Source organism: Durotheca rogersii (genome assembly GCF_024521655.1).
Source record: "Durotheca rogersii strain YMJ 92031201 chromosome Unknown GGS23scaffold_12, whole genome shotgun sequence".
Taxonomy (NCBI): domain Eukaryota; kingdom Fungi; phylum Ascomycota; class Sordariomycetes; order Xylariales; family Xylariaceae; genus Durotheca; species Durotheca rogersii.
Genome location: NW_026251243.1, coordinates 632092 through 657662, shown reverse-complemented (window position 1 = coordinate 657662; position 25571 = coordinate 632092). Strand labels below are relative to the sequence as shown.

The window sequence follows — 25571 nt, the reverse complement described above, 5'->3', positions numbered from 1 at the left end:
CTACCGTGGCGCCAGGCAGCTCCGGCCCCTCGACGGTGCGTTCAGCTACTCAACAACCCGTCCAGAACCGCCAATGTTAGCGCAACCTCTCGTCTCCTCCCTCTGCTACGCCATCAATACCATGGCGCCACATCGTTTCCCGCTTCCCGTCCTCCCTTCAGCCCTCCAGGCAGGTCTGCCTGATCTGCCTGATCTGCCTGGTCGTCGTGACACGTTCTCTCCTCGATCACTCGCTCCTGCGTCTCTGTGCCCTCGTTCGTCCCGTCGAGATCGATGGTCTCTACCCTCTATAAATGAAGAGGCATCGCCCAGCTCGTCCCATTCTGTTGACGTAAATGCCCTTCGTTGAAGCTGCTCGCCTCTGTTCTGTGCCCGGACTTATACCATCGCTGCTACGTTCTGCTATGCCCACATCCTACTCCCGTGCTGGAATTTATCTTGAATACACACGCGCGCATATAGATTGATTCCCTTCCCATCCCTATTATCATTCTCCCTCTGCTATTTGAATCCCGAGCTGAGCCGAGCCGAGCTCAAGCCGCTCATCATGACTGCTACCGTCCTCCCCAAGCTACCCGTGGCTCACGATGAGCTGGTCAATTATATTGCCAGCCACCCTGAGGTCCCCGTGAGGCAGCTGATGGAGCCCTATCGCCAGTTCGAAGCCAAACTGCGTGAGGTCTACGCTCAGGAACGCACCAACCCCATCCTCGACGACCCCTACCTCAATATCTTGCCCGTTTTCAACGAGAACACGCTCAATATCAAGACGCGTGCCCGCAATCCCGAGGCCGAGCCTCCCGCTGAGAGGAACCGGTACATCATGGTTCTGCCTGACGATAAGCGCCGCAAGAACGGCTCGCCCGCGGTCGTCGAGTCTCTCCGCGAGTTCCGTGACAACTTTAGCGTCTTCTCCGAGTCGTCGCTCGCCGATATGGACTGGAGTAACATCGTTGCCGCCGGCTCCTCTGTTGTCAACTGCCTGCTCCCCGTCCCCGTGGAGTATAAGAAATCCAAGAGAGCTCTACGCCAGTACTACCATGAGAAGTTCTGCCCAGCTTCCGATGTGGATCTGTTCTTGTATGGCCTCACTGAGGAGCAGGCCATCGAGAAGATCAAGGATATCGAAGCCCGCGTTCGTGACGCGATCCTCTCCGAGGTCACCGTGGTGAGAACCAAGAATGCCATCACGATTTGTAAGTTGGCCGCCGTCCTTGCCTGCGTCATGGTGATGACCTAATACTAGTCGCCAAACAATAGGCAGTCAATATCCCACCCGCCACATCCAGGTACGGATCTTCCTACGTCGCGATGCTCTTTGATCGTAGCTGACAGCTCTCCTTTCAGATTGTCCTTCGAGTGTACAAATCTGTCTCGGAAATTCTCACAGGCTTTGACATTGACTGTTCCGGTGCCGCCTATGACGGGGAGCAAGTTTACTGTACTCCTCGAGCTCTGGCTTCGTACATTACCCAGATCAATCCGATCGATCTCAGCCGGCGAAGCCCGTCCTACGAGAACCGTCTGTCCAAGTACAGCCATCGGAATTTCGAGGTGTACTGGCAAGAGCTTGATCGGTCTCGTATTGACCCTACCATCTACGAGCGCAGCTTCCAGAGGACGCTGGGGCTTGCCCGCCTACTCATCCTGGAGCGTTTGCCAACCACGAGCGCCAGGGAGGAATACCTCAGGAAGCGACGAGAGGAACGTGGAAGGCCAGGAATGGGCTACCGCTACTATCACCGCCTCGCAGGAAATATCAAGGACAATCATGAAGACGAAGTCGCCGACTGGGTGGACGAGGAAGAGGTCTCCAACTACCATACCTTCACCGTCCCTTACGGCGCTAAGTTCCACGCCAAGAAGATCGAAAAGCTCTGCTATACTAAAGATCTGCGTGAGTGCCACCGCTCCTTCTCCTACCATATTCCATGGCCCCGGTGGCTCTAACCATGACGTAGTTCTAAATGCCGAATGGAATCAGCCCAAGGAAAGGGAGATCTACCTCCATAGACACCCTGCATTCTTTGGACGAGTTAAAGATGTAAGTCATCGCGGCACGGCGTCTTGATACGAAGCCGATTCTGACAGGCACAAGGTCATCGAGGACTGCTGCGGAACCTGCCCAAAGGCAAAGACTCCCGAAGAGGTTGAGCTAGCCGAGAAGGAAAGCGAGATTTATGTGTCGGGGAGGGTCTCTTTTCGCATTGACGATCCGGGTAGACAGGTTAGCGACCCTTACGACCAGACGCTGTCTCGCAATACTAACCACATCCGCAGCAAATCGGCTCATTCAACCCGCTTACAGAAGACGACTGGACGGAGATGGCATACGTGGGCAATACAGCTCGCCTATGCCAGGCTATCGTTGACGAGGACCTCGAACATGTTGAGGATTGGCTTTCCCAAGAGGGTGCCGATCCCAACAGGAGAGATTACACTGGCCGAACCCCGTTGCATCTCGCCGTCATGAGCTCCACGCCCGAGATCGTTAAATGCCTGGTTGATCATGGTGCACGTCTCATTGCTCGCCTGGCCGACGGTCGCACCGCGCTTCACCTGGCTGCGGGACGCGGGAACGTCGAAATAGTCAAGGTTCTCCTGGAGAAGAGTGCCGCAAACGAGGAAGAAGAAGAGGAAAAGCGGGATCAGCGCCGCAAGGCCCTCTACGCAGCACATAAGGAGGCCCAGGAAGACAATCCGGAAGAGGTGCTGGGCGTTACAAGTCCCAATCGCGATTCTGACCACGAGGACTCTGATGGGGAGATGGTAAGCATAGCGGCGTCCGACGATGACGTACAGACGATCACCACAGCATCGTTCGTCAAAGTCGACAAAGACGACGCTGCGGCGGGGGGTGCCGAGCCAGCAGCTCTCGACGACCAGGGAGAACCGGATTTCTACAAGATCGATGTTGTTGCTTGGGATTCGCACTGCAGCCCCCTACACCTTGCCATCCTCGGCGGTCACTGCGAAACCGTCAAGCTTCTGTGCCAGGAGTTTGGCGCCGACGTCCTGCTTCCCATTAAATTTGGTGAAGGGACGTGGGACCATCCCCACGTCGTGATCCTCTCCATGGTTTTGGCCTTGGCACTCTCGGTTGATAAAGCCATACGTATGACCGAGACTTTATTGAGCTTGGGCGCGACGTCTTCGCAGGCCGACATGTATGGTGTAACTGCGTTCCATCGGTTTGTCCACAACGGAGTGCCCGAACTGATCGAGAAACTGGTATGTCATCTCTATACTGATATCCATCCCTCGTGTGTCTTTCCTAGAGCCTATGGTACTACTCGTGAATCTTCACTGACATTGGCTTGTCCTAGTGGGAGAACGATAAGATCGGCGTCAAGGCAGCCCTCAATCACCTTGCCGTTCAGGGAACGTACTATAGTAATGGCCCTTGCGCCAGCCCGTTGCTGTCGGCTATAGAAAATGGCGACGCAATCCTAGTTCTGAAATTACTTGACGCAGGAGCGAAGCCCCAAATAGAGTATGACTCGTGGCTCAGGGGTGCCAAGCAGGTCTTTGAGAGGGATCTCCGAGTAAGTTTATATACTCTTCGCCGCCGTTTCGCTTTGGCACGCACGCGTCGTTAAAAAATGCATGAGAAGGCCATTCACTTCCCATTGACCCCGACACGTAAACACCTACTTACTAGAAACCAACAGGACTACGGCTCGAATCTTAAGCTCTTCCGCAAGAGTGCTGACCAACCCCTGATAGTGGCAATTAGGTCACCAAATCCGTCTGTCGCTATCGATTTACTAGAGAGGGGAGCAGATCCCAATGCTCTCACCAAGGTTGGCCATCGTGCCTTGCTGGATTCATGGGCTTATGCGCAGAACAAAGGCGAATCTGCGCTCGATGTCACTCGCAATTTGCTGGACAAATTTCGCGAGTATGCAGATGAGCTCTCTGGGTTGGAACAAACGTCTGAGCCCGGGAAGCCACCTGCTTTCTACAGCACCGTATTGGGTAAAGAGTTAATACCACCACTGGAACCTTTGGGAGCTCCGGAGTTCCTAGCTAAGTTCACCGAGGGGACATACCAGCATTGGTTGGTCTCCAGGGATATCGCCAAGGCACATGACACCTACAAACAGGAGTTGGAGACGTTCGGTAAGCAGAGAGCAAAAGCTCTCAGTGGAGGGGGGTTGAAGATGAAGTTGGAAGCCGTTGAGGATATTATTTCTCAACTTGAAAGGGTTGAGAAGGCCCTCGAGGTGAATGGAGCAAAGACTTTCAAGGAACTACATCCTCAGATCCAAGGGCCGATCACAGGCACGCCTCAACATCTCGAGCAGAAGCCCTATTCTCTAGAGTTTACGTTTGGCAACGTCGTAGACATCACAGACGCACGAAAGGCTGCCTATATCAAGCTGTAAGCCCACCCCGACGGTATTCTCTTGTTTTCGTCCTACTAATGTGTTTTTCTTTTATTCAGCTTCGAAGCGGCGTGGGCTGGCGATCTCGAAACGATCAAGTCTCTAACCCTCGCTTCATGGGACGCAGACCAGCAGGAGCCGCCCTTAAAGGTGGCTGTGTGGGATAATAGTCATAACAATCCCGTCTCACTAGCGTTTCTTAGGGGACATTATGCGGTCGCGAAAGCGATACTAGAAATCGCACAAGCACAATGGGCACCGGCGGATGAGAAGACGACTCGCTTCACGATGAATGGGGACCCTGAGGGGGAATCGGATGGAGATTCGTACAACTCTGATTGCGACTCCAACGAAGACGGACTCGGAGTACGTGAGAAGGTCATCGAAGATCAATTCACAATCGAGAACGTTGGCCAAGTGTCCATGAAGGTAAAGAGTCAGACCCTTGCGAGCGCCGTCCTCACTTGGGCAACCCCAACCTTCACACTGCGTGACGGCGTACTGAAAAACACGGACCACCGGGAGAACCTAATTACCTTCGCCATACGTGAGAACGACGTGGAAGCGTTCAAATTCTTAATCAACCTAAGCATCCAGCTCGCCAGAGAAGAGCCTGTTACTGATAACGAGTCGAGCCGATTCTACACGCTTCCTCGGAGCGATTTCGACTATGCCGTGCGCCTTGGCCGAATAGAAATGCTTGCGGAGGCTATCAGGCGAACTGGTGCTGGCATCCCTCTAGAGGACTTGGTGAAGAAGACGGGCACAGAATTAAAGGTAAAGCCGCGCTATTACCAAGGTTTGAACGTGTACGGGAAAAAGAGGGCGGATTGGGCCAATGCTGGCCGCAACCTCATGCATAGGCCTAGAGGCGGCAACGAGGCCCCGCCGTTGCTCACTGCCGCGGCTGAAGGCTCTCTAGAATCCGCGGAATGGTTTATCAGCGACGCGCCGATGAGGCACTACGCAGAATTCGGCAAGTCGAAGGTTGCTAAGGAGGACCCCCGTCTTAAACATCTCAACGAGGCGCGCGGGGGGTTTGACAGAGCTATCGCTAAATGGCTTGGTGTCCAAAGTGAGTCTGGATTCTCTTGTCATGCTTTCTCTTCCCTCTAACACTCGCTAGATGATCTTGCCATCCACTGCGTGGTAATAAGGGCCAAGGAAGGGGATGCCAATAGAGTCCTCGAGTACCTGATCAGGGTGTGCCCGGCTTCCTTGGAGGCCAAATCCGCCCAGGGATATACTCCCTTGTTCCTAGCCTGCCGCCTCGGGAGAGTCGAATTCGTAAAGGCGCTCATCGATGCTGGCGCAGACCAGTCCGTTAAAGACAAGGAGCTGAATACCATCGTCCATGCCGCTCTAAGGAACAGGCCGCATCTGATTAAGCTACGGGAGCTCTTAAACCTCCTTGATCCTGATCTGAGGTCTCACATGTTCCTTCAGCGAAACACCCTCTCTTCTGGTGGCAATACACCCCTGCACTACTGGCTTCGGGAAGCCAATCCACTCATTTACACGTGGGACTACAGCGCATATTCGAGTCCGAATAGATGCCTCGACCGTGAGAAGGCAGAAAACGTTGAGGTTTTGCGCCTGATACTCGAGTTTTCGGGTGGAGCTGAACTCGATATCTTAAACGGTTCTGGTGATACCATTCTGCATACTGCCGTAATTCTTCACCTCCCAGAACACATTCGGGTGATATTGGCGCAGAATTTCAACCTCATATATCGCGAAAACGCAGTCGGCCGTACTCCGAGCGAGATCGCCTACGACATCTGGATCAACTCTCGGGTAGAGACGGCGGAAAAAGTCGTGGCCAGCAGCGACGACGGGACTGAAATCACGCGGCTAAAGAAGAGATGCCCTAGGGACTTCCTTGAGAATGGGTCGAAGGGGGCAAAGAAGCCTAGGCCGGACCGCAAGAAGCTCACGTGGGATCTCTTCGAGGAACATCTTGCCAAAGGAAGCGCCAAGCGCCGTCTCGTCAGTCTGAACGAGGCAAACGACGTGGCCAAGAGGCTGGGCGAGCGCTATGCGTCGCAGCGATACTTCTGGAAGGGGCCAAAGACCGAGGAGGAGGACGACGAAGAGCCGAAGCCCCAGCAGGAGGAGGAGCAGGTGGCGGATTATGTCCAAAAGAACTACGCGGATTCGTCAGCATGGCACTACCCCGTGGAGAAGCCCGATGCTTATTACTGTTTCGATTGCGAAACATACCACTAGTTGGATCTCTCTCTCTGCCTCCCCCCCCCCCTCTCTTCTCTTTGTCATGGACTTGATTTTAGATCGGCAGCCAACCAGTATGGCAAATCGTAGACGCTCGAGGCCGTGTCACTTGCGGACGGCTTCGAGAAGTACCAACGAGATGGACCAGGGATGAGCGGAACGGGAGGGTCGCATTCCTTGACATGGTTTACGATTGGGGTCTCGCGTGTTTCTATCTCTCTACCCAGATTACCAAATTGGAAATTCAACTTGGTCACTATCTTCCTCCCTAATTGTAACCCTCGCGCGTAACTGGCCCGCCTTTGGCGACGCACCCGCGACTTGATGGTTGAGGGAACATGGGAGGGGGGATACTGATTCAACCCAACTCCTCCATAACAGGAAGGACTGCGGGCTTCAGCCAACATGGTATCTCACTACTAAGAATAGCGTACAAGAGAAATAGTTGCCTAGCTAATATAGCTATACTTAGGACCGACTTTCATTCATATCAGGAAGCGAGAGGCCATAGAGGGAATAGGTTTGGTGAAGTGCCACGGCCGGAGGCTCAGATTTATAGGCCAAATATATATCTAAAAGGACCCCATGTCTAGTTTCTACGCACATAAGAAACCCGGGTAGTCATAATGCTACCCTCGCCCAGCCTCCAAGCCGGAGTGATCCCTATATCCCTCTCAACGAGCGCAAGAAGCGAGGACACATCGATAAGCCAAGCTACTCTCTATGTTTATTCCCCTCCTAAGTTTTTTTTTTCCCTTTTCTGTAACCAAATCCAACGCGTTTACCAAACGCCAAAAGTTCTACACAACTTCCTTCCCACATTCCCCTATCTCTATTGCGTTCCCTTCCACAAGGAAAAGAAGAAAGGAGGCGTGAAAAAGAAAAGAACTAGGAAAATCTATAGGTACGGAGGACGAGAGTGGGGCAAAGGGTGGGTATTAGCTACTTTCGGGTTTCTCTCGCCTTAACCGTCGACGAACGCCTCGTTCTTAGCCTTCTGCGTGGTCTCGTCGGCGCTCCCGTCCTGGTTTGTCGAAGGGCGGTTCGCGATTAGACGCTGGTGTTGGGCGGGGATTGCGACTGTCAGCGCTTGCTTCTCTAGGGGAAGATAACAGAGCAAGATGACGATAGGAGGGGAAAAAAAAACAAGGAAAATGGGAAGATGGAGAACGGGACGTACCACGAGGTTTCTCAGCAGGACGGCGATGGTGACCTTGCCGACGGAGGGGACGTAGATGGCGGCACGCTCCTTGACGGCGGGGCCGTCGAAGTTGCGGAAGGAGGAGAAGTTGATGCAGACGGCGCCGTCGCGGAGGAGGTCGACGGGGACCTTGTAGGACTCGGCGGGGACGCCGGCGACGACGACGTCGCTGAGGGGGAGGCAGTCGGCGAGGGACCAGCCGGGCTTGTCCTCGACCTGGTGGCGGGGGTGGCGGATGCCGCGGCCGCGGGTGAAGAGCTGGACACCGGTGAGGTCGACCGAGTAGACGGCGGCGCCGTCGTTGGCGAGCAGGGCGGCGAGCGGGCGGCCGTTGACCTCGGAGCGGTTGATGACGGTGACGGTGCGGCCGAAGAGGCGGTTGCCGGGCGGCAGGATGGGGTTGTAGACGCGCAGGTGCTCGAGGATCTTGACGACGGCCAGGGGGGTGCACGGGAGCAGGGACTTGCGCCGGCAGGCCGGCGGATCGAGGAAGCGCACGTTGTGGTACATGTTGTAGATGTGCTGGTGGCAGAGGCCCTCGACGTCCTTGGCCAGCGCCACTGTCTCCTGCACGTACCGGTCGTGCGCCGGGTTGCCCGGGAAGATGGGGTAGTAGACAATGATGCCGTCGACGCGGCCGTCCTCGTTCGCGCCCACGATCTCCTCCTCGAGCCGCTCCTTGTCAACCCGCCGCAGGTCGAAGTTGAAGCCGCTAGGAAGGGCGGTCTGGTCAGCGACATGACGGCAGTAGTCTTGGTTTTTTTTCTTCCTCCAACGAGATATGGCTATACAAGCCAGGTGAGGGGGGCGTTCCCTACTTCTCCTCGCAGGTCTTCTTAGACCACTCGGCGTACTTAACCGCGGCCGGGTCGTCGTTGGCGAGGAAGGCGACCAGCGTCGGCGGGCCCTCGCTGCCCTTCTGGATGGACCTCAGCGTGTCCTTGACCTCGGCGAGGAGGCCCTTCGCGATGGTCTCGGCCAGGATGACCTTACAGGTCTTGGGCACCTCTTGCGCAGCCATCGCGGGTGGACGAGATGGGCGTGACCGGCGGGACTAAGGCGTGTGACTGAGTCAGTGAGTCGGTCCCAGGTCCGCAGCGGAGAGGAGGGCAGGGCGAGAGGATTTAAATATGCATAGGCTATGGGTAGGTGATGCGGCCAAGGGCAGGGGAGGGAGATGGTGTGGCAGGGGTGGTTAACTATGATGCATCGCGGGTATATGCGAATAGGTAGGGGCCGCTATGTACCTATCGAGCGTGCTAAAGTGGCTATATTAGGTACCTAACAGGCTATATGATATAAGGGAGGGCGTGCTATGCTATTCTAGAGAACACATGCGAATACCGAGAACCCAGGAGGACGCGAAGTCGAGATGAAAACCCACCTGCCCCACTACCGGTATAGCTGCATCGGCCCCTCGAAGGGAAGACGGCGATAGCGCGTGAACGCTAAGGTAAGCGGGATGTTGCCGCAGGGAACGCGTCAAACGAGAGCGGAATTGTTGGCGCAACAAACCAGAGGGGTCTGGAGGACCGAATCGAGAATGCGCGGTTAGCAATTGAGGACTGACGAGAGGTATGAGCCTCATTCTTACACAATATATGTGTAGGTCATCAGTAGGGGATTTTTTTATTTAAAATTTTTTTTTTGGCCTGTGAGATCTTACCCCTCCATAGTAAGTACCTAAGTGAAAAGGCGGGGGGTGACCCTGGAAATTTTCATTACCCCTCCTACTGTTTACAGCATAGATCCGCAGGGTGGTCCGTACCTGCGGGACGAGGTCAAGTAGGTGCATGCCCTAAGTACCTAGGTACCTGTAATCTATGAGTACTCTTGCATTACCTACCTAGGTACCTACCTCACCAGCTCTGCGTTCCTATATCGGCGAATATCCTCCGCCCAATTCACCGCAAACCTACCGCCTGCTCGTCGAGAAACTTCTTGCCGACACGGGAATCGCAGAGAGTCATAGGTAGCAGAGAGAGGCCACGGCATCTCGTCACTCACTGGGCCCGGCAACGCCGAATTCGACTGGGCTGGGTCGGATACCGTCAACCGGACCAGGCCTAAAATGGCACATCCCAGATTCGAAGATCTCGCCCTGCAGTATGTTCTCGCCGATGAGCCCAGCCGGGAACTGGCTATAGCCGAGAAAGCCGCCACAGGTACGCTGAGCCTTCATATCCATCTGCCAAAACAAAGGGAAAAAAAGGAAGACAATAAGACATACTGACACCAGTGCCGCCGTACAAAGCAATCGAAGAATCCACAAATAGCCGAATCGCTGTAGGCCAGTGGGTGGCTTCTATCAACCGTTGGATTCAACCAAGCGACGACCCAGGCGATGACAACCTTATCTCTCGCGCCAAGGCCCTGGAGTTCCTGGCCAGCACTCTCGGCGTCCTCGAGAAGAGGGAATCCTCCTTGAAAGCCGACCAAATCGCCCTCCTCGTCACTTTCTTCGGCTCCCTCTTCTCGAGCGACCACCGCGGCGGTATCACGGCTTCAGCTGGGGCCCTGAGGCACCTGGTTAGCATGAAGTCCTTCCAGCCGACTTCGGCGACAGACATAATTGCGAATGTATGCAAGCTAGGGGACGACTTCAAGTTGCAGACGCCCGCCACGCGGCTCGAGGTCTACCAGCTATTCCTCGGCCTCCTCCGCGACCCTGCGGTGGCCAACGATCTGGAATATCGGCATGGCAGCGCTTGCGGATTCATAGCCAATGTGCTAGATCTGTGCAAAAATGAGAGAGACCCGCAAAATCTTCTCAAGTGGTTTGAAACTCTCCAGATCTTTCTGCAAAGCTTCTCCCCTTCCGCAGACGTCACATCAGAAGTCTTTAAGACCTTTTCCGCCTATTTCCCCATCTCCCTCCGAGCCTCGGCCACGCCGTCAGGCATCACGGCCGAGGACCTCAAGAGTGCCGTGCGCTCGTGTTTCTCCGCCCATTATCGCCTCGCCGGTCACGCGATACCGTATCTGCTGAATAAGCTCGATCAAGGAGAGGCTGTGTCTGTTTCCGTCAAGGTTGACATCTTACAGACACTTGACGCTTGCTTGGTGCAGTACGAGCATCCCCAGCAAAGCGTCGTCCCGTTCGTCAACCAGATATGGGGCTCGCTCAAGTACGAGGTCCGCAACGGTGAGGTCACGGACACCATCAAAGCCACCTTGAAGGTGATAGGGTCTCTGACCAAGCGGCTGGACGATGCTGAACTTCTCTCGTTCCTCTCTAACGCCTGGGGAGATTTGGTCGAGGACATATCTAATGCGACATATACCGCCCAAGCTGGTCGTCTGTTAATTGCAATCGCCGGAGCCAGCGCTCGGTCGTTCGCTGCCCTCACTCCTAAAGTTTTATCCCATATCAAAGCCACAGTTAAACAGACCCAGTCAACATCGCACAAGCGAGACCTTATCACCTTATTGAATTCAATTCTCATCGTACGATCCCATCTAATTGACAATTTGGAGAACGATGCGAGTTCTGAAAGGGAGTTGGCCCCCCTGAAAGACGAACTCTTCGGCGATACCCTCTTTTTCGAATTCTACCTCCCTATGTGGGAGGAGAGCTCAGATGGCCGAGCGGCTACGGAACGAGTTGGGGCACTAAAGAAAGTTATGGAAGGACTTGCTGTTCTCGTGGGCCAACGTTCCAGCGTGCCCGATTCTTCTCACCAACTATGTTCGGTGGCAACCTGCGAGAAGATCTTCAGCTGGCTCGCAGGGCCGTCCGTTATCCGCCCCTTACAAGGCAATCGGTCCGTTGGGTCAGTCGCTAACAACGATACGGCCCAAGACATTCGAGATGCCGCAGTAGCAGCGTTAAGGGATGCCGTGCCCCTATACCCTCCTGCATTTCAACTCCTGCTCCAACAGTACCTTTTGTCAATTAAGGCGGCGTATCAAGAACAGGTTGCAGCACACGACCTCCCTCTAGAGATTAAACTTGTGGCGGTAGCTTTATGTGAGATTGGTTGCTCAAATACCCCGGATCCGAACCGGGCTGTTGCGTTGTCGAATCCGATATCCCTAATCAGCGTCTTGTTGAAGGGTCTACTGTGGATGCTCTCGGAAAAGGCGCCGCCGCGGTACTGGACAGCGTTTATCTGTTCGATTCATTATTCTGTTCTACAACTTTTATCCCCTCGGTCGAGCAAGCACCCCAGCTCCCAACATACTAATTCGCAACACCTCATCACCAAGGAGTGGCTTATACAGTGCACTAAACAACTGGAAGAGGCCGGGTCCCCCCAACCTGATTTAGATAGTGCCGTGAATCCTAACTTGACAGTTAAAACACCCGGAAATCTGGATACAGGCGGAATTGGTGTTTACCAACAACTTTTAGCATATTCGTTCTTGGTCGTGAGACAGCTATATCGTCGTTTTACCACAGTCCACTCTCAAGCCGATGGGCTTAATGATGGTCAACCGCGGGTCGGATTGAGCCAAGATTTCGAGCAAGGGCGTGATCTCGTCATCGAACAGGATATATGCCTCCATCAACTGGGCCTTCTAGCTGCGTCCGTTGTTCGAGCGTTAAGCCAGGAGGAGCAGAAAGCCTTAGGGCTGGGCACCGATATGTTCACTCTCTTCCACAACTCTGATCTCGATGGTATTTATACTCAGGGAGAACTCATCCCTGCAATATTTAATGTCAGCTCTCTGGATAATTTCCGCACAGCGCCGCTCTCCATGGGTATATTACAGGGTCTCTATCCTGGGGTGATGGATTCACAGGTGAGAAAGAATTTCCGCCCGAAACTGACGCTTTGCTAACCTTCTTTCAAGCATCATATCGCGGCTTTAAACAATCTTTGCGCTGTTCTCACATCAACCCCGGCGCCCTATTCCGATACCACAAGAGCTGCGTTGGACATCATACTGACAACGCTGTCAAATAAATTGCGTACTCGAGATGGCGAACATGGCGAGAAGTATCTACAACTTCAATATGATCTAATCGATACCTTAACCACGACCTGGGACATGCCTTCAGTGCCCGGCCAAGATTTCTCCACGACGATTCGCGTTTTCCGTAGCGTCCTCCACTTCTTGGCTGGCGATGTGGCGCGATTCCAGTCCAGCCCTAGCAACCGGAACCCGCTCCTCAAGATGATATGCGACAGGGCCCCCTCGCAACCAGTGATCGGCCGACAGCTGGCGCGGAGCTTCGAGGTTCTCGCGAGCCCGAAGGAGTGTCTCGACAAGGAGAACCACGCGATCCGGAAGCCGCTGAGCGGCGAGTGGCTGTACTTCACAGCTGTGCGGCCGTACCTGAAGGACTGCTTCCCGAGTCCGGGAGGCGGCGGCGACATCGACGCGGCCGTGGCCACCAACCGTACTGCGGCTACGTTTGCGATCCTCAAGCACCTCACGTATGAGCAGTACGCAAGCGACGTCGGGGAGGTCGTCCGCGTCGCGATCCGGGCGCTCTCCACGTCCGAGAGAGACGGCGACGCTGCCGCCGAGACGGCCGCCTGCCTTGGCGTGTTGCTGCGGGTCCTGGAACACGAGCCCGCCGCTCTCCGTGAGCACCTCGCCGGCCTCATCACCGGCGCGGCCACGGCGTACGAGCGGGCGGTAGCAGGCGAGGTAGCCGCCGGGGCGAGGGATCGCATCCTCTGCCGCAAGTTCGCGCTCGAGTTCCTCTGCCGGCTGCCGCCGTCGTACGCGGCACAGCACCTCGTGCCGCACCGCCGCCAGCTCCTGCGCCCCTTGTCGGTCGCGTGCGGCGACCCGGTCCGCGAGATACGGCGCGTGGCGCTGGCGGCGAGGAGGGCGTGGGAGGGACTGGGCTAAGTAGCAGAGCGCGCGCGTGTAGGTGCGGATATATATGTAGCATTACTTATGCGTGTCGCTTTCTTGCTAGTCGTGGCGCTCCGAAACGAGGCACCGGACAAGCAAAACCAAAAGAGTACCCTCTCTCCGCGCTGGCTCGCGTGCTAACGCAGTCGCTGGGTTCTGGAGGGATCTATAAGTGTGTAACATAAGTACAAGTAACATTTGTTCCTGTACACAACACCATTTAGTGCGGTGGGCTGCGCGACAGTATGTTTCGGTCGTCGCCGTGCGAGGGTAGATGGTGCCGACCGCAACTCGGGCCAGGTGACCTTGGCACCGTGGACCTAACAGGTGGTACAGCGGTCGTGGCATGCGGGCCATTCTAGGATAGGCCCGAGGAACAGAGGACACGATGTGATGAAACCAGACAAGACAGGAATATAGATTCGTCTGATATATAGGTAGCCAGTGGTATCATCATGTCATTATCTCAGTGGCGCCATTTTCCCTCCCCCTCTCTTTTCTGCTTTTTTTTTTCTACACGGACCGCTGTTAGACCTTATCCCGTCCCATCCACGGCTCTCGCAGCGACACGACTCGTGTGCCGCCGCGGAGACAGGCGAGGCCCCACCCCCTCCCCCTTTTCTTTCTTTCCCTGCCCCTCCTCCCCTTTTCCTCGCACAGGCTATCACGCCTTTCTCCGCTTCGAGGCGGACTTCTTGGGGCTCGCGGTCGTGGCGCCGGTAGAGGCGGAGGCGGAGGCGATGGCGTCGAGGAGCTCGGGGGCGAGGGCCTGGGCGGCGCGCTCGGGGTGGGCGGCGCCGATGAGCGGGACGCTGGACGCGAGCGCGGTCTGGAACGGCGGGGCGACGAAGCGGCCCTGCACGTCGAACCACTCGGCGAAGGAGCGGGCGAGCTCGAGGGTCTGGGGCGGCGGCCGGGGCGCCTGCGGGGAGGCCGGCGGCGGGGTCACGGTGATCTTGAGGTGGTACGTCGGGATGTTCTTCTGGGTCGAGGTCGCGATGGATATCTGGACGAGGTCAGGCGGCAGAAGGGAGGAGGGGGGGGTGAGGAGAGAGAGAGAGAGACGCACCTTGGAGCCGTCGCGGGCCCGGCCCTGGTAGACGACGCCGCGCTCGACGTAGGCGACCCAGTAGGTGAGCACGGCGTTGAGGAGGGCGTAGAGCCCGACGGCGGCGGCCGTGTAGCGCTTCGTGGCCTCGAACCCGAGCTGGTAGTCCCAGGCGAAGCAGGCGGCGGCGACGGCGAAGGCGCCGTACCCGAGCGCCAGGCGCGTGTCCACGAGCCGGTGGTCCTGCCGGAACCCCAGCGAGTTGAGGTAGTTGGGGATCGCGTCGTCCGAGGTGTTCTTCAGGTCTGCACGGGGGGAAGGGGGGGAGGGGTGTTAGTTGGTTCCCGGCAGTGGTGACGACGGAGGGAGAGAGAAGGTTACCTACCGGCGAGATTGTGAACGGAGATCCGTTCTTGGGAGGCCATTGCGGGTGAGCTTGGTGTCGTATGGAGCCTAGTGTCTTCGGCGACGAGGAGGGAGAGAAGTGGGAGAGTGAGGGATGCGTAGGTTGCATGTGACTTATGCGAATTGGGTGTTGAGAAGCGGCCTGGTGGTATAAGTGGTGATGCTGCTGGTGATGGCAAGCTTAGGTGGCTTCTTGGCTATTGGACGCTGGCTCAGGTGGGCTTATTCTGACGGTCCGACAGGGTCTGACAGCGAGCTGTGGGTACCTGAGGCTGTACCTAGGATTCTTAGCTACATCGGTAGTACCTTAAGTACAGGTAGGTACCTAGGATCCTTTCCGCCTGAGGTATGGGTTACATAAAGTACAACCCTCCTGTGCAATTTACGTGTAGAGTAGTAATGCTGCACAACAATTTATGCAGCCCGTGCAATTGGCCAGGTGCAGGTACCAACCAACCATTTATTCGCTTTGGTGGACTGAACAACTCTCACATAATACAACTCCGAGCCACAACAAGCAAGGCGCCGCCAACAACTTCTCACCACGCCTACGACCCGCGATCGTCTGGCCTTCCTCTTCGCTAGGTCTACGCGTAGAGGCCAGCGGCCCTATATACTTCGTCATGGCTCAATTAGCGCCGCAGACGATCCATCGGGATCCTCAGCTCTTGTAGGTGTCGTCAGCGAGCAGCCTCTCCAGAGATACTGACTGTGTATCAAAGCTACTGGATCCTGCTGCCTATTACGGCTGTCATGGTAAGCTCGTCGCCCTTCGCGTGTGCCGTTCCAGCCCCCGAGGAGATGGTGCGATAAGGGGAGAGGCTCGCGCTCAACTGGACCACAGATCCTGACCGGCGTTCTGCGACACTACGCCACCGTCCTCATGGCGACGACGCCTAAGAAGCTCGAACAGAAGGCCATGCGGGAGCAGCGGTCTCTGCTGCACGGCGTGGCCGTGCGCGGAAACTTCCACGTGCTGTCGGAGCCGTCGTTCCGCACGCGCCGTGACTACCTGATCAACGCCTACGAGAGCGGCGCGTTCCTCAAGGACCCGGACCGCCGGGGCCAGCCGCCGCCGAACCCGATGACCGACCCGGGCGCGATGGACGGCATGATGGGCATGATGAAGAACAACATGGCCATGATGATCCCCAACACCCTCATCATGAGCTGGATCAACGCCTTCTTCAGCGGCTTCGTCATCATCAAGCTCCCCTTCCCCATCACCATCAAGTTCAAGAGCATGCTGCAGGCCGGCGTCGCCACCAAGGAGATGGACCCCCGCTGGATGTCCAGCATCAGCTGGTACTTCCTGTGCTACTTCGGCCTGCAGTTCGTCTTCAACTTCCTGCTCGGCAGCGATAACGGTGAGTCCCCCCCGCCCCTCCCCCTGCGCGACGTCGTGGTGCCCGAAGAAGCAGGCAACGGGAAGCTGACGACGCAACGAATAGCCGCGAGCCAGATGGCGCAGCAGATGGCGGGCATGGGACCGCAGGCACCCGCCATGTTCGGGCCCGGCGTCGATCCCGACAAGCAGTTCAAGACGGAGGCCGAGAATCTCGCCGTGGTCGAGCATTACTCGGTGCTGGACGGTGTGGAAGATCGATTGCTCCAGGGTATCAGGTCTAAGTAGTCGAAATGCAAGAAGAGGAAGGAAAGGCTTTAGAGAAAGTAGCCCGGCAGCTAGATCTAATATGAGCTGCCGCAGCGATTTCCAAACTCCCATATATGCACGCGTCGGTGATGTCCGTTATCTTGCGATAGATTGATACCGGGCAAGACACAGCTAGCCGGTCTCGTCCGAGTCCTTAGCCGTCCCACCACAAACATACACCCAGGCCTTCCTTGAGCATGGTTCCTTGGATGCTATAGGGGGATAACTTCTTGGCCTTTTCGATAGCTTCCTGCTCCGTGCTCTCGGGCGTCTGGTCCTGCCACGCCTCGTCGACCACCTGGAAGCGCACCATCTCGTTCTTGTCGTACCACATCGCCTCGCCCTCGTAGATCCACGTCCAGGCTGCCTCGTTGTGGTCGCTGCGGAAGGGGTCAGATCGACCGAGTTGGGGCATGGGCGAGGATAGTGAAAGGGGGGAGAAGGAAAAGGAGGATGTTGCGGAGCCAGTTTCCCAATATGGTAGAGGAGACGGAGACTTACTACTGCGTGTTCTCGGGGAGTTCCTTGTAGGGCACGAAGATCTCCTCGAAGAACTCGGTTCGGACTGCGCACCGGGTTTCTTCTAGTTAGCTCAGCGCTCTCTCCCTCTCCTTTCCAGATCTGCCTTCGTCATCGGCGTCGCATACGGACGATTGAGAAAAAAAGGAAAAAAAGTCAGGGGCACGTACTGCTGATCCCGTGGATGGAGGAGCTGCTGATCCGGCCGAAGAGGGTCTCGCCCTTGAAGGGCCGGAACACGATCATACGGAACTCGACTGCTCGCAGGAGTCAGAAGCTAGGGAAGGAAGAAGAAGCGTGGTGGCGGCAGTGATGGGGGGGGGGGGGGGGGGGGGGAGAGTACCGTTGACGTTGACGACCCCGGTGCCGTGGCCGATGAGGCCGTCCGACGCGTCCAGCAGGTCGTACATGCAGACGCACAGGCCGATCCGCTGGATGACGCGGTTCGCGTACTTGGCGTTGATGCTGTCCTCGATCGAGACCCGGCTCGGCTTGCCGAACTTGTCGGGCGCTATCTGCACCAGGTCGGCGATCTTGGTCTGGCAACAGCACTTTGGTTAGCGCATGGGCGGGACTGGGGATTTTCTTTTTTTTTTCTTTTTCGTTTTCTTCCTCCCTTATCCCCTCCCCTCCCCCCTCTCCTCCTATCTCCTTGAGATCCAGCAAGACAACCCATCCGATCTATTCTTTATTCCCTTGCAAATACAAAATATAAAATGAGGAATCCGGGGTAGTCAATTGGGATTTATTACTGACCAAGATGAACATTATGGCAGGCGGTTGGCGAGATGACTGTGAAGGGGAAATCTCACGACTTGGGGGGAAGGGAGTTTGCCGTGCCTCGCCTATCTGTACATGGCAGGCGGTCCCTACAGGAAGTGGCACGGAGGATAAGTCGTTTGGAAGTGCTTTGGGTAGAGAATCTAAGTGTAAGTGGCCTTTTGGCTGCCGTTGCGAAGCGTATCTGGGTGTCATGTAGGTAGATAAAACTGCGTTACTGGATATGCCCCGACGTTTTCTAGAATATGCAATAACACAGTCTATTAATGCGGGTGGGACGGATCCGGGGTGTACCTTCGCTTCCTGCGGCTGAGATGCTGCTGGCCATTTTATGCACTGGTGAACTAGCATGCATATTATCAGCCGCGGGCTTCTGTTGATGAATGCCTACTACATATACATTGGGTACTTAGGGGTACTTGGGCACCTATCTAACCTAGCGTAAAACCCGATTTATATGTACCTCTCTATAGCGGTGTGGTAGGGAAGATACCTACTTGCGTAGCCTCTTAAGGTAAGTCTGTACGTACCCACCTATTATATATTGTACCTGACCTAGGTGCCCCCTCTACCTCCTATTGGATGGACTTCGCTATTCTGCATAACCCAAGCAGTACGTAGGTACCTACACTGCTGCAATGGTCCGTGCTGCGGGTAGGTGCAAGTGCCTAAAGGTGGTCCATGTCACCTCCTCGCGCTGCCCATTTCAAAAATATTTCCATTCCCACACAAATCCGTCTCCCCATCCCATCCCATCCCATCCACCCCTTCATCAACACAGCTTCAACAACCAGCTTCAACCAACTCCATCCATCCTGCCGTAGTCCACCAGTCGCATCGCCCCGTCACGCCGCCATCGTCCCGTCTCCCACTCGACACGCCCGCTCCACTGAGCACCCTTACTCGAACCTCTTATTCCCCCGTCTCTCTCTCTCTCTCTCGTCTCGCGTCGTTGCGTCATTGCGTCCTGTCTGGGTCTCCTTGTCGACTCGACTCGACTCGACCGGTCCAGCACGGCCTTGCCTTACCCAGTCTCTACACAGCCTAGCTGCCGCGTCGTTCGTCCATTTCACCACCTGCGTGCTTTGGCCGGCTTCATCCCCACCTGCCTGGTTCAACACCGTCTGTTCTGACCTTCCCCCGTACTCCAAAGTCCTTGTCGCCCTACAGCAGCTCTCCTGCGATTTGGGCACAATCACCAGTTAGTGCTAGCTCTCCTACCCCTGCCGATACTCTGTTGGCTCTGCCCCGGCCCCCTTCTCCCTCTTCAGACTGCGGCAGGATGCCTCTTTTGGCCTCCTTACCCGCACGCTCTACCGTGGGACGCTTGCTAATACGTTCCGCCGTAGGGTTTGATCCGTCTCATTATAAGTTCGCCGTCACTTTCAGAGCTATACGACGGACGGGTTTGCCCAGTCGACAAAATGAGCAACTATCCATATGCCCCCCCTCCCCCTCCCCCAGCGCCGTCGTCTGCTCCTCCTCCTAGTACCTATGGTAGACCGCATCACGGCCACCACCAGGGACCCAGCCGCGGCGAGTATGGCTCGTCTTACTACCAGCAGCAAGACTACTCCTCCCAGAGAGGCGCGCCATACAGCGCCCCGCAGCCAGCTGGCTACTGGCAAGGAGCTCCGCCAACTGGCCATGGCCATCCCGCTGGCTCCTCGCTGCAGCCCGGCTATCATGCCAACTATCCGCCACAGCCATTTCACCCACAACCAGGCCAGCCCTATCAGCCCCCCTACCCAAACCAATCTTCTCGTCCCACGTATGGGCCGCCGTTCGGCCAACTGCCGAATGAATATCCCCAGCCCCCTCAGCGTATGGGATACGAGCAAGCTTATCCCGCTGCACACCAGCCCGCCCCTTATCAGCAGCCGCCCTACGGCTACCCTCCTGCCTCCGCACCGTCATTCGCAGGAGCTCCCCAGTCGCAGTACGGCTCTAGTTACAAAGGTCATGGTCGCGGTGGCTTCCCTCACGCTAGCAGAGGAGCCCATGCACCAGCCGGCGACCGTGGCGACAAGTTTCGCCATCGTGACCAGAAACCCCATCACCAGGTGTTCAACAATCAGAAGTCTGATCCTGCTGCCGCGAAGAAAAAGAAGCGTAAGACCAACACGCTCGGACTGACCCCTGGGGATGACGATTCAGATGCGGGTGTTGACGAGGAGAAACGCCTCGAGGAGTTGCTCGGCGCTGACGCCCCAAGGTGAACCTAGACATCCCCCCCCCCTCCCCGCCCCCTATTTGCCCGATCTGTGCTGACGTTCTTCGCTGTGTAGCGTCCCCGATGGTGATATAGCTAAGTGGCTAGCGGCACGCAAGGAGAATTTTCCGACCAGAGCCCGCATCGCAGCTAAAAAGGAGGCTGGGCTGATCCCCAAGCCCGAGGCCGACACCAACACGACCAAGGAGGCTGTCACCGTTCAAGTTGATCCGGTAGAGAAGGAAGCCGATCGCCTGCGGAAGAGGCTGGCTAAACTTGATCGCAAGATAGAGAAGCGTAAGCGAGCGCCTAACGACGAGGGTGATGATATGCGCTCCGAGTCCTCGGACTCGTCATCTGATGACGACCAACCCGAAGCGCTCCCCACTAACAAGTCGTCTGCGGGCTTCTTACCCTCTTCCAACGCCCGAGCTGACCCCTCGAACCACTGCAAGTACTACTCTACTGGCGGTACCTGTGGTAAGAAGGGCAAGTGCCGTTTTGTTCACGACCCGGCTGTTCGCGAAGCTGCGCTCCAGGAACGAACTAGGAATGGTGGGCGCATGACGTTGAAGCAGCGCCTCCTTCTTAACGACAAGGACCAGGATGACATGGATTTGATCAAGGAGATCGTGAATATGCGCTCCAATGGACGTCTGCACGATCCTCAGAACCCGCACATTCACGCAGAGCGCCAAGCTAGGGAGCAGGCCGCCATCGCTGCCGTTTCTACGCTCCCTACCGCCCCTGGCGCCGCCAGCCTACCCCCTAACCCTTACGCACACCTCAAGAACGGGGATGGTGCTGCCCGGTATCGCAAGCCTAAGAGGCACAATGATTGGTCGTCTGCCGTCAAGTACCAGGGCTGGCCTAAGCTCGTCGGTTACGGAGGGGCAGGCGTGCCACCTAAGCAGATGTCCCAATCCTAGTTTTGTTGGGAGAGCGCAAGCTTGACCACTCTTCTCGAATTCTCTTTCAACACGCAGTGCTGTCGCCGGTCGCATAGAAGCTCCCATCAACGTGGTGGGGCGACCGAACCGAAGTGTCACCATGTGGCACGGGGCAAATTCTAGACTGCGTCTTTCGGATTAGTATCCAACGAGGATGAGGGCGAGGCCCAAGTTGTTGGTCTTTCGACACGTCCTACGTCGTCAGTGGAGAGAAGCCATGCATCTCGGCGCTTATCTGGCAATTTCACGCCGTCCGTTTATTCATTGGTCAACAATTGTTTTTAGATTCTCTTTTCTATTCTTCACCCTTTCTTTCTACAGGAGATGTTGGCTACGCAGTCCAATAGCCCCCATTTGTGTTGATAGTTGCTCGGTATTATTTCGTCGTACCAGTCTACGGAGCCAGTCTTGGGAATTCTGTGTTCGTGTTCAAATGTCCACGATCGCAATTCACTCAGCGTTTGCGGTACAATTCAGCGTCAACGAGGGTGCGTGCGTAAGCCTTTCTAGTCGGAAAACTTTGGGATGGACGAGTGGTTATAGGCAGATCGGAAAGGGTGGGCGGGCAGGCGGACGGATAGATCATGATAGAAAGGCTGCTGGGTTTATAGGCTGTTTGTAGGAGTATAATAGGCTCATTGGTGTTCGCGTGTCTCGTCGACTTGTGTCGCATGCGTGTTTTTATCTATGGTGCCAGTAACGAAGCCTTGATCCGTCGCTACGTGACGTGGCCAATAATATCGCTATGAATCACGAACTTAGCATTCGCGGGATAAAATATAGAGGATACACGTCGTTTCGGAGTTTCTTGGGCGAACGGTGACATGAGAAGCCTTGCTATTTTCTAGTTCCGTATACCTCGCCGGCTGCAGCCAGGCGAAGAACAGCAACAGCGATAGATCAACAAGAACTGCGCGAAGTTGTATGAAATACAGGTATCTATCTCAAATACGTTCACATCTAGTCTATTTTGCGTCCCACACCAACGGGCAGCCCATTATCCGCCGCGGCCTGACATGCTTCCAATACGCACCGGACCTCACCGCTCGACCGCCGTTCCCGTATTTCCGCCCTCTCGTAGCGGTCCATGTTCCCGGACGCCTGACGCCGTAAAATGCATTCGTTCCCGTCGTCGTGGCGACGAGAGTCTACCCCGGAAAGTGTCCCCCCTTGCTCATCTCCTTTCCCGTCTGTGGTGATGTACGTGTTGCGCGCGTGTGTTTGGCTATAGAATCCCTCCTGCGTGCGTTCGTGCTTCGCTTCCCGTCCACGCCACCCCCCCTTCTACGCGAGTGCATCTCGGCCCGCAGTAGTCCGCGCCCCACGGCTGGCCAACGCCTCCGTGCTTTGTCTGCTTTCCGGCCGAGCTCGTGTGTGCTCGGAGCCGCGGACGAAAAAGAAGTCGGGAACCCGAGCCGGAGGGGGGGAAGGCGGGAGATAGCTGGGCCGACGGGAGCCGTGGCCACTGTGCATGCCAAGGGGATGCTGGTTGCGTTGTTCTCTCTCGGCCGGAAGAGTGCCGGAGGGTGGGTGAATCAGACGAGCAGGACGGCGTTGACGCAGCCGTCGTTCTCGCAGTTGTTGGTGATCTGGGCGTAGCGGCCCCAGGCGACCTTGCCGCCGGCGGTGACGAGGCCGAGCTCGGAGACGTTGACCTCGAGGATGGTGCCCTTGCTGAGGACGCCGAGCTGGGTGTAGAGGGGCTGCTGGGGGTTCTTCTTGACGCTGAGGATGGGGAGCTGGACGGTGACGCCGAGCTCGGGGTGGGTGACGTTGGCCTTCTTGTAGCGCAGGCCCATGGGGCGGATGAAGCGCTCGTACTTGACCGGGCGGCGGGTGAAGTCGGGGCCGACGAAGGTCGGCTTCGTCACCATGCGCTTCCAGCTCTTCTTGGCCGTCTTCTTGCCCGTCGCCACCACCTTGAACATCTCCTCCTCGCTGATGCCGCGCACCTTGGGCAGCGGCACGGCGAACTTGGCCGCCTTCTCCGCGCGCTTGTTCTTCACCGCCGAGCTGAGCGCCTTGGCCTGCGTCGGGTTCGCCCGGTCGAGCAGGTAGTTGGGCAGCGGCGTCTTCGGGTCCTGGTCCGCCGGCGCCGACCGCACGTTGCGCTCCTCGTGCGCGCGGATCGCCTTGCGCATCTGGATCTTCTCCTTGCGCCGCTTCTCCTGGTACAGCTTCGCGCGCAGCCCGCGCAGGTTCTGCGCGTCCTTGCTCGCCTTGTGGCCCTCGCGCGCCTCGCGCTTGCGGTGCCGCTCCTCGTGGTCGAGACGCCGGCCGTGCGTCTTGCGGAAGCGCTCCATGTACTCATTTTGAGGCTGTCGTCCGCCCGCGGTCAGCCTGCTTCTCTGGGAATGCTGGGAGGGATGCTGGGGGGTAGCCGTACCATGATGGGTGGGATTCGCCCTCGAGAGGGACTTGGAAGGTTGACTACGTGATGGGCTTTCTCCTCGGCCGGGTGAGTTACAGGAAGTTATACTGTAATTTGGGTTGACGGAGAAGAATGCCGATAGGATGCCGGTGTCGTCGATGTAGGCGGTTGGTGGCATCGATGGGGGAAAAAAAGACTGGAGTCCCTTATCGATTGAGGACGTGTGCTACTGCTTATCGATAGCTCCAGCCACACATTTTTTCTTTTGTAATTAACCGTACTTATGCATATATGTAGGTATACGACCATCGCACAGCCACACAGCTGAGAGTTGTTGCAAGTTCCGCCACTACCTGCAACTTTTCTTCCTCAACCACCAAAACCTGACTAGCTGGAGAATCGCAAGATTGGGAGAGATTGGAGGGAGCTCTCCCAGTCAGTCGGTCGACCGGTCCACTCCTATGACTTCGTCAATTGGATTTCTGTGGACGAGTACACTTCCATAAGCATACCCGGAAGTATCTACGATACACAAAGGAGGAAAAGAGGGGGGACGAAAGAGAAAATGAGCCGACTACTCCTCCGCTCTCTGCGGGAGCTGGGCGCGACCACCACAAGGCTTCCGCCTACCTTTCTCCTCCCCATACACGCGAGGGGCCTCGCGACAACGACTCCGACGACGCCACCGACCGGAAGCTCAGCGCAGACTGGTGCCCCGCCTATAGCGTCCTCAGAGCCTGCTCAGCCGCCTTCGCCCTCGCCATCTCCTCCATTGTCGCGACTGCCGACGGCGCCCACGGCGCCGGCAAAAACCGGGGCGACATCGACCTCGGTAGCGGAGATGTACCCGTTACTGTTCGCGCAGCCGCGACACTACATCACGGTGCTGATCCACGGGCGGCCGTACCTCGTGACGGAGGGAGACAGCATCCGCCTGCCGTTCCTGATGCCGGACGTGCTGCCGGGCGACGTGCTGCGGCTGGACCGGGCGTCGACGCTGGGCTCGCGCGACTTCACGCTGCTCGGCGCCCCGCACATCGACCCCTCGCTGTTCGAGTGCCGCGCCGTCGTCCTCGGCGTCGAGACCGAGCCCCTGCGCATCAAGTTCAAGACGAAGCGCCGGCAGCGCCACGTCCAGCGCGTCAAGAGCAAGCACCGCTTCACCATCCTCAGGATCAGCGAACTGAAGCTGCTGCCGCCTCCCTAGGGGCCTACAAGCGGTAGCGGCGGGGCACAGAGAAGGTGGGGTGGAGATGAGTGCCCGAACTCTCTTGGTTGCAGACTCGAACCCTCCTGTTAGGGTTGGCCAGGCCGTGCATGGTAGAAGAATGGACACTCGTAATATCTGGGGTCAGAGGGGTCACAGGTATTCGATCTCTTCTAAATGTTAAGTCAACTCGTGGCGACAGAAAGGTGCTGCGTTAGGAGATAGAGCGTCAGGACAGCCGAGGCATATGTGTATACTCATGGCATGCTAACGATAATTGTACATACGATGGGCAAGCGAGTCACATAAAAGCCGGGTTAGGACGAGGAAGAGTACGCGCGAAGCTAAGAGCGTATACAGAAGAAGAAAAGCTCCAAACAACTGTACTATACATCGCCAATTCGGCGGGTTTTATGTCCGCTTCGTTATTGTCACGGCCATGATCGTAATTTTGTACATCGTAGGCATTCGGAACCTTAGCTATTGAGGAGACAGGTATCTTCGAGCGAAGAGCAAGAACGACAGTAGGGTATTTCAAAGCATCAAGAATAAAGTAACAAGGTCACCCCCTTTCCCTCCCTCCTTTTTGGTTCTCCCCCCTCCTCGTCTCCAAGCAGGATGGAAGAGAACGAAAGGAAATAAGAAAACACCACAACACCACCGCTACCGCCGGCATTATATACCAGTTGCGACGGCCGCAACAAGCTCGTACTTGGTATTCCAACATGGGCGGACAGACGGATGGACAGCCACCCCGTTTGCCGGGGGGCGGGGCGTCTCTCCTTCCCGC

The 25571-nt window shown here is 56.6% G+C and overlaps 9 protein-coding genes across 9 annotated transcripts; 5 read left to right on the top strand and 4 right to left on the bottom strand.

Annotated features, from left to right (window-relative positions):
* The first annotated feature begins 9 nt into the window (after positions 1-9).
* On the top strand, positions 10-7139 carry GGS23DRAFT_571166 (ankyrin). Its single transcript, XM_051516562.1, has 10 exons — positions 10-1196; positions 1261-1289; positions 1348-1897; positions 1962-2044; positions 2099-2227; positions 2281-3231; positions 3327-3545; positions 3672-4384; positions 4448-5463; positions 5515-7139. Exons 1-10 carry the CDS (start codon positions 548-550, stop codon positions 6615-6617), a joined length of 5442 nt encoding a protein of 1813 aa, XP_051371370.1. The 5' UTR covers positions 10-547; the 3' UTR covers positions 6618-7139.
* GGS23DRAFT_571157 (methylenetetrahydrofolate dehydrogenase) lies at positions 7140-9450 on the bottom strand. Its single transcript, XM_051516561.1, has 5 exons — positions 9206-9450; positions 9069-9080; positions 8640-8875; positions 7801-8533; positions 7140-7677 (listed from the first exon to the last, which is right to left on the bottom strand). Exons 3-5 carry the CDS (start codon positions 8840-8842, stop codon positions 7585-7587), a joined length of 1029 nt encoding a protein of 342 aa, XP_051371369.1. The 5' UTR covers positions 8843-8875; positions 9069-9080; positions 9206-9450; the 3' UTR covers positions 7140-7584.
* Positions 9451-9703: 253 nt separating this feature from the next.
* On the top strand, positions 9704-14248 carry GGS23DRAFT_571154 (Dos2-interacting transcription regulator of RNA-Pol-II-domain-containing protein). Its single transcript, XM_051516560.1, has 3 exons — positions 9704-9986; positions 10076-12567; positions 12619-14248. Exons 1-3 carry the CDS (start codon positions 9893-9895, stop codon positions 13627-13629), a joined length of 3597 nt encoding a protein of 1198 aa, XP_051371368.1. The 5' UTR covers positions 9704-9892; the 3' UTR covers positions 13630-14248.
* On the bottom strand, positions 14249-15328 carry GGS23DRAFT_571153 (microsomal signal peptidase 25 kDa subunit-domain-containing protein). Its single transcript, XM_051516559.1, has 3 exons — positions 15069-15328; positions 14705-14988; positions 14249-14641 (listed from the first exon to the last, which is right to left on the bottom strand). The coding sequence occupies exons 1-3, from the start codon at positions 15106-15108 to the stop codon at positions 14300-14302; spliced, it is 666 nt and encodes a 221-aa protein (XP_051371367.1). The 5' UTR covers positions 15109-15328; the 3' UTR covers positions 14249-14299.
* A 383-nt stretch (positions 15329-15711) lies between these two features.
* GGS23DRAFT_605554 (uncharacterized protein) lies at positions 15712-16721 on the top strand (the record flags this gene model as incomplete). The annotated part of the gene is made up of 4 exons (XM_051519775.1): positions 15712-15758; positions 15811-15844; positions 15933-16455; positions 16540-16721. 4 exons carry the CDS (start codon positions 15712-15714, stop codon positions 16719-16721), a joined length of 786 nt encoding a protein of 261 aa, XP_051371366.1.
* Positions 16722-16896: 175 nt separating this feature from the next.
* GGS23DRAFT_597447 (RNA polymerase III subunit Rpc25-domain-containing protein) lies at positions 16897-18029 on the bottom strand (the record flags this gene model as incomplete). The annotated part of the gene is made up of 5 exons (XM_051518627.1): positions 16897-17122; positions 17244-17307; positions 17432-17518; positions 17605-17800; positions 18018-18029. 5 exons carry the CDS (start codon positions 18027-18029, stop codon positions 16897-16899), a joined length of 585 nt encoding a protein of 194 aa, XP_051371365.1.
* A 1131-nt stretch (positions 18030-19160) lies between these two features.
* GGS23DRAFT_85800 (uncharacterized protein) lies at positions 19161-21270 on the top strand. Its single transcript, XM_051521351.1, has 3 exons — positions 19161-19242; positions 19391-20256; positions 20330-21270. Exons 2-3 carry the CDS (start codon positions 19466-19468, stop codon positions 21180-21182), a joined length of 1644 nt encoding a protein of 547 aa, XP_051371364.1. The 5' UTR covers positions 19161-19242; positions 19391-19465; the 3' UTR covers positions 21183-21270.
* A 1468-nt stretch (positions 21271-22738) lies between these two features.
* GGS23DRAFT_605552 (ribosomal protein S8e) lies at positions 22739-23592 on the bottom strand (the record flags this gene model as incomplete). Its single annotated transcript, XM_051519774.1, has 2 exons — positions 22739-23521; positions 23590-23592. The coding sequence occupies 2 exons, from the start codon at positions 23590-23592 to the stop codon at positions 22739-22741; spliced, it is 786 nt and encodes a 261-aa protein (XP_051371363.1).
* Positions 23593-24011: 419 nt separating this feature from the next.
* GGS23DRAFT_85785 (uncharacterized protein) lies at positions 24012-25373 on the top strand. Its single transcript, XM_051521350.1, has one exon. The coding sequence runs from the start codon at positions 24140-24142 to the stop codon at positions 24779-24781; it is 642 nt and encodes a 213-aa protein (XP_051371362.1). The 5' UTR covers positions 24012-24139; the 3' UTR covers positions 24782-25373.
* Positions 25374-25571: the final 198 nt, after the last annotated feature.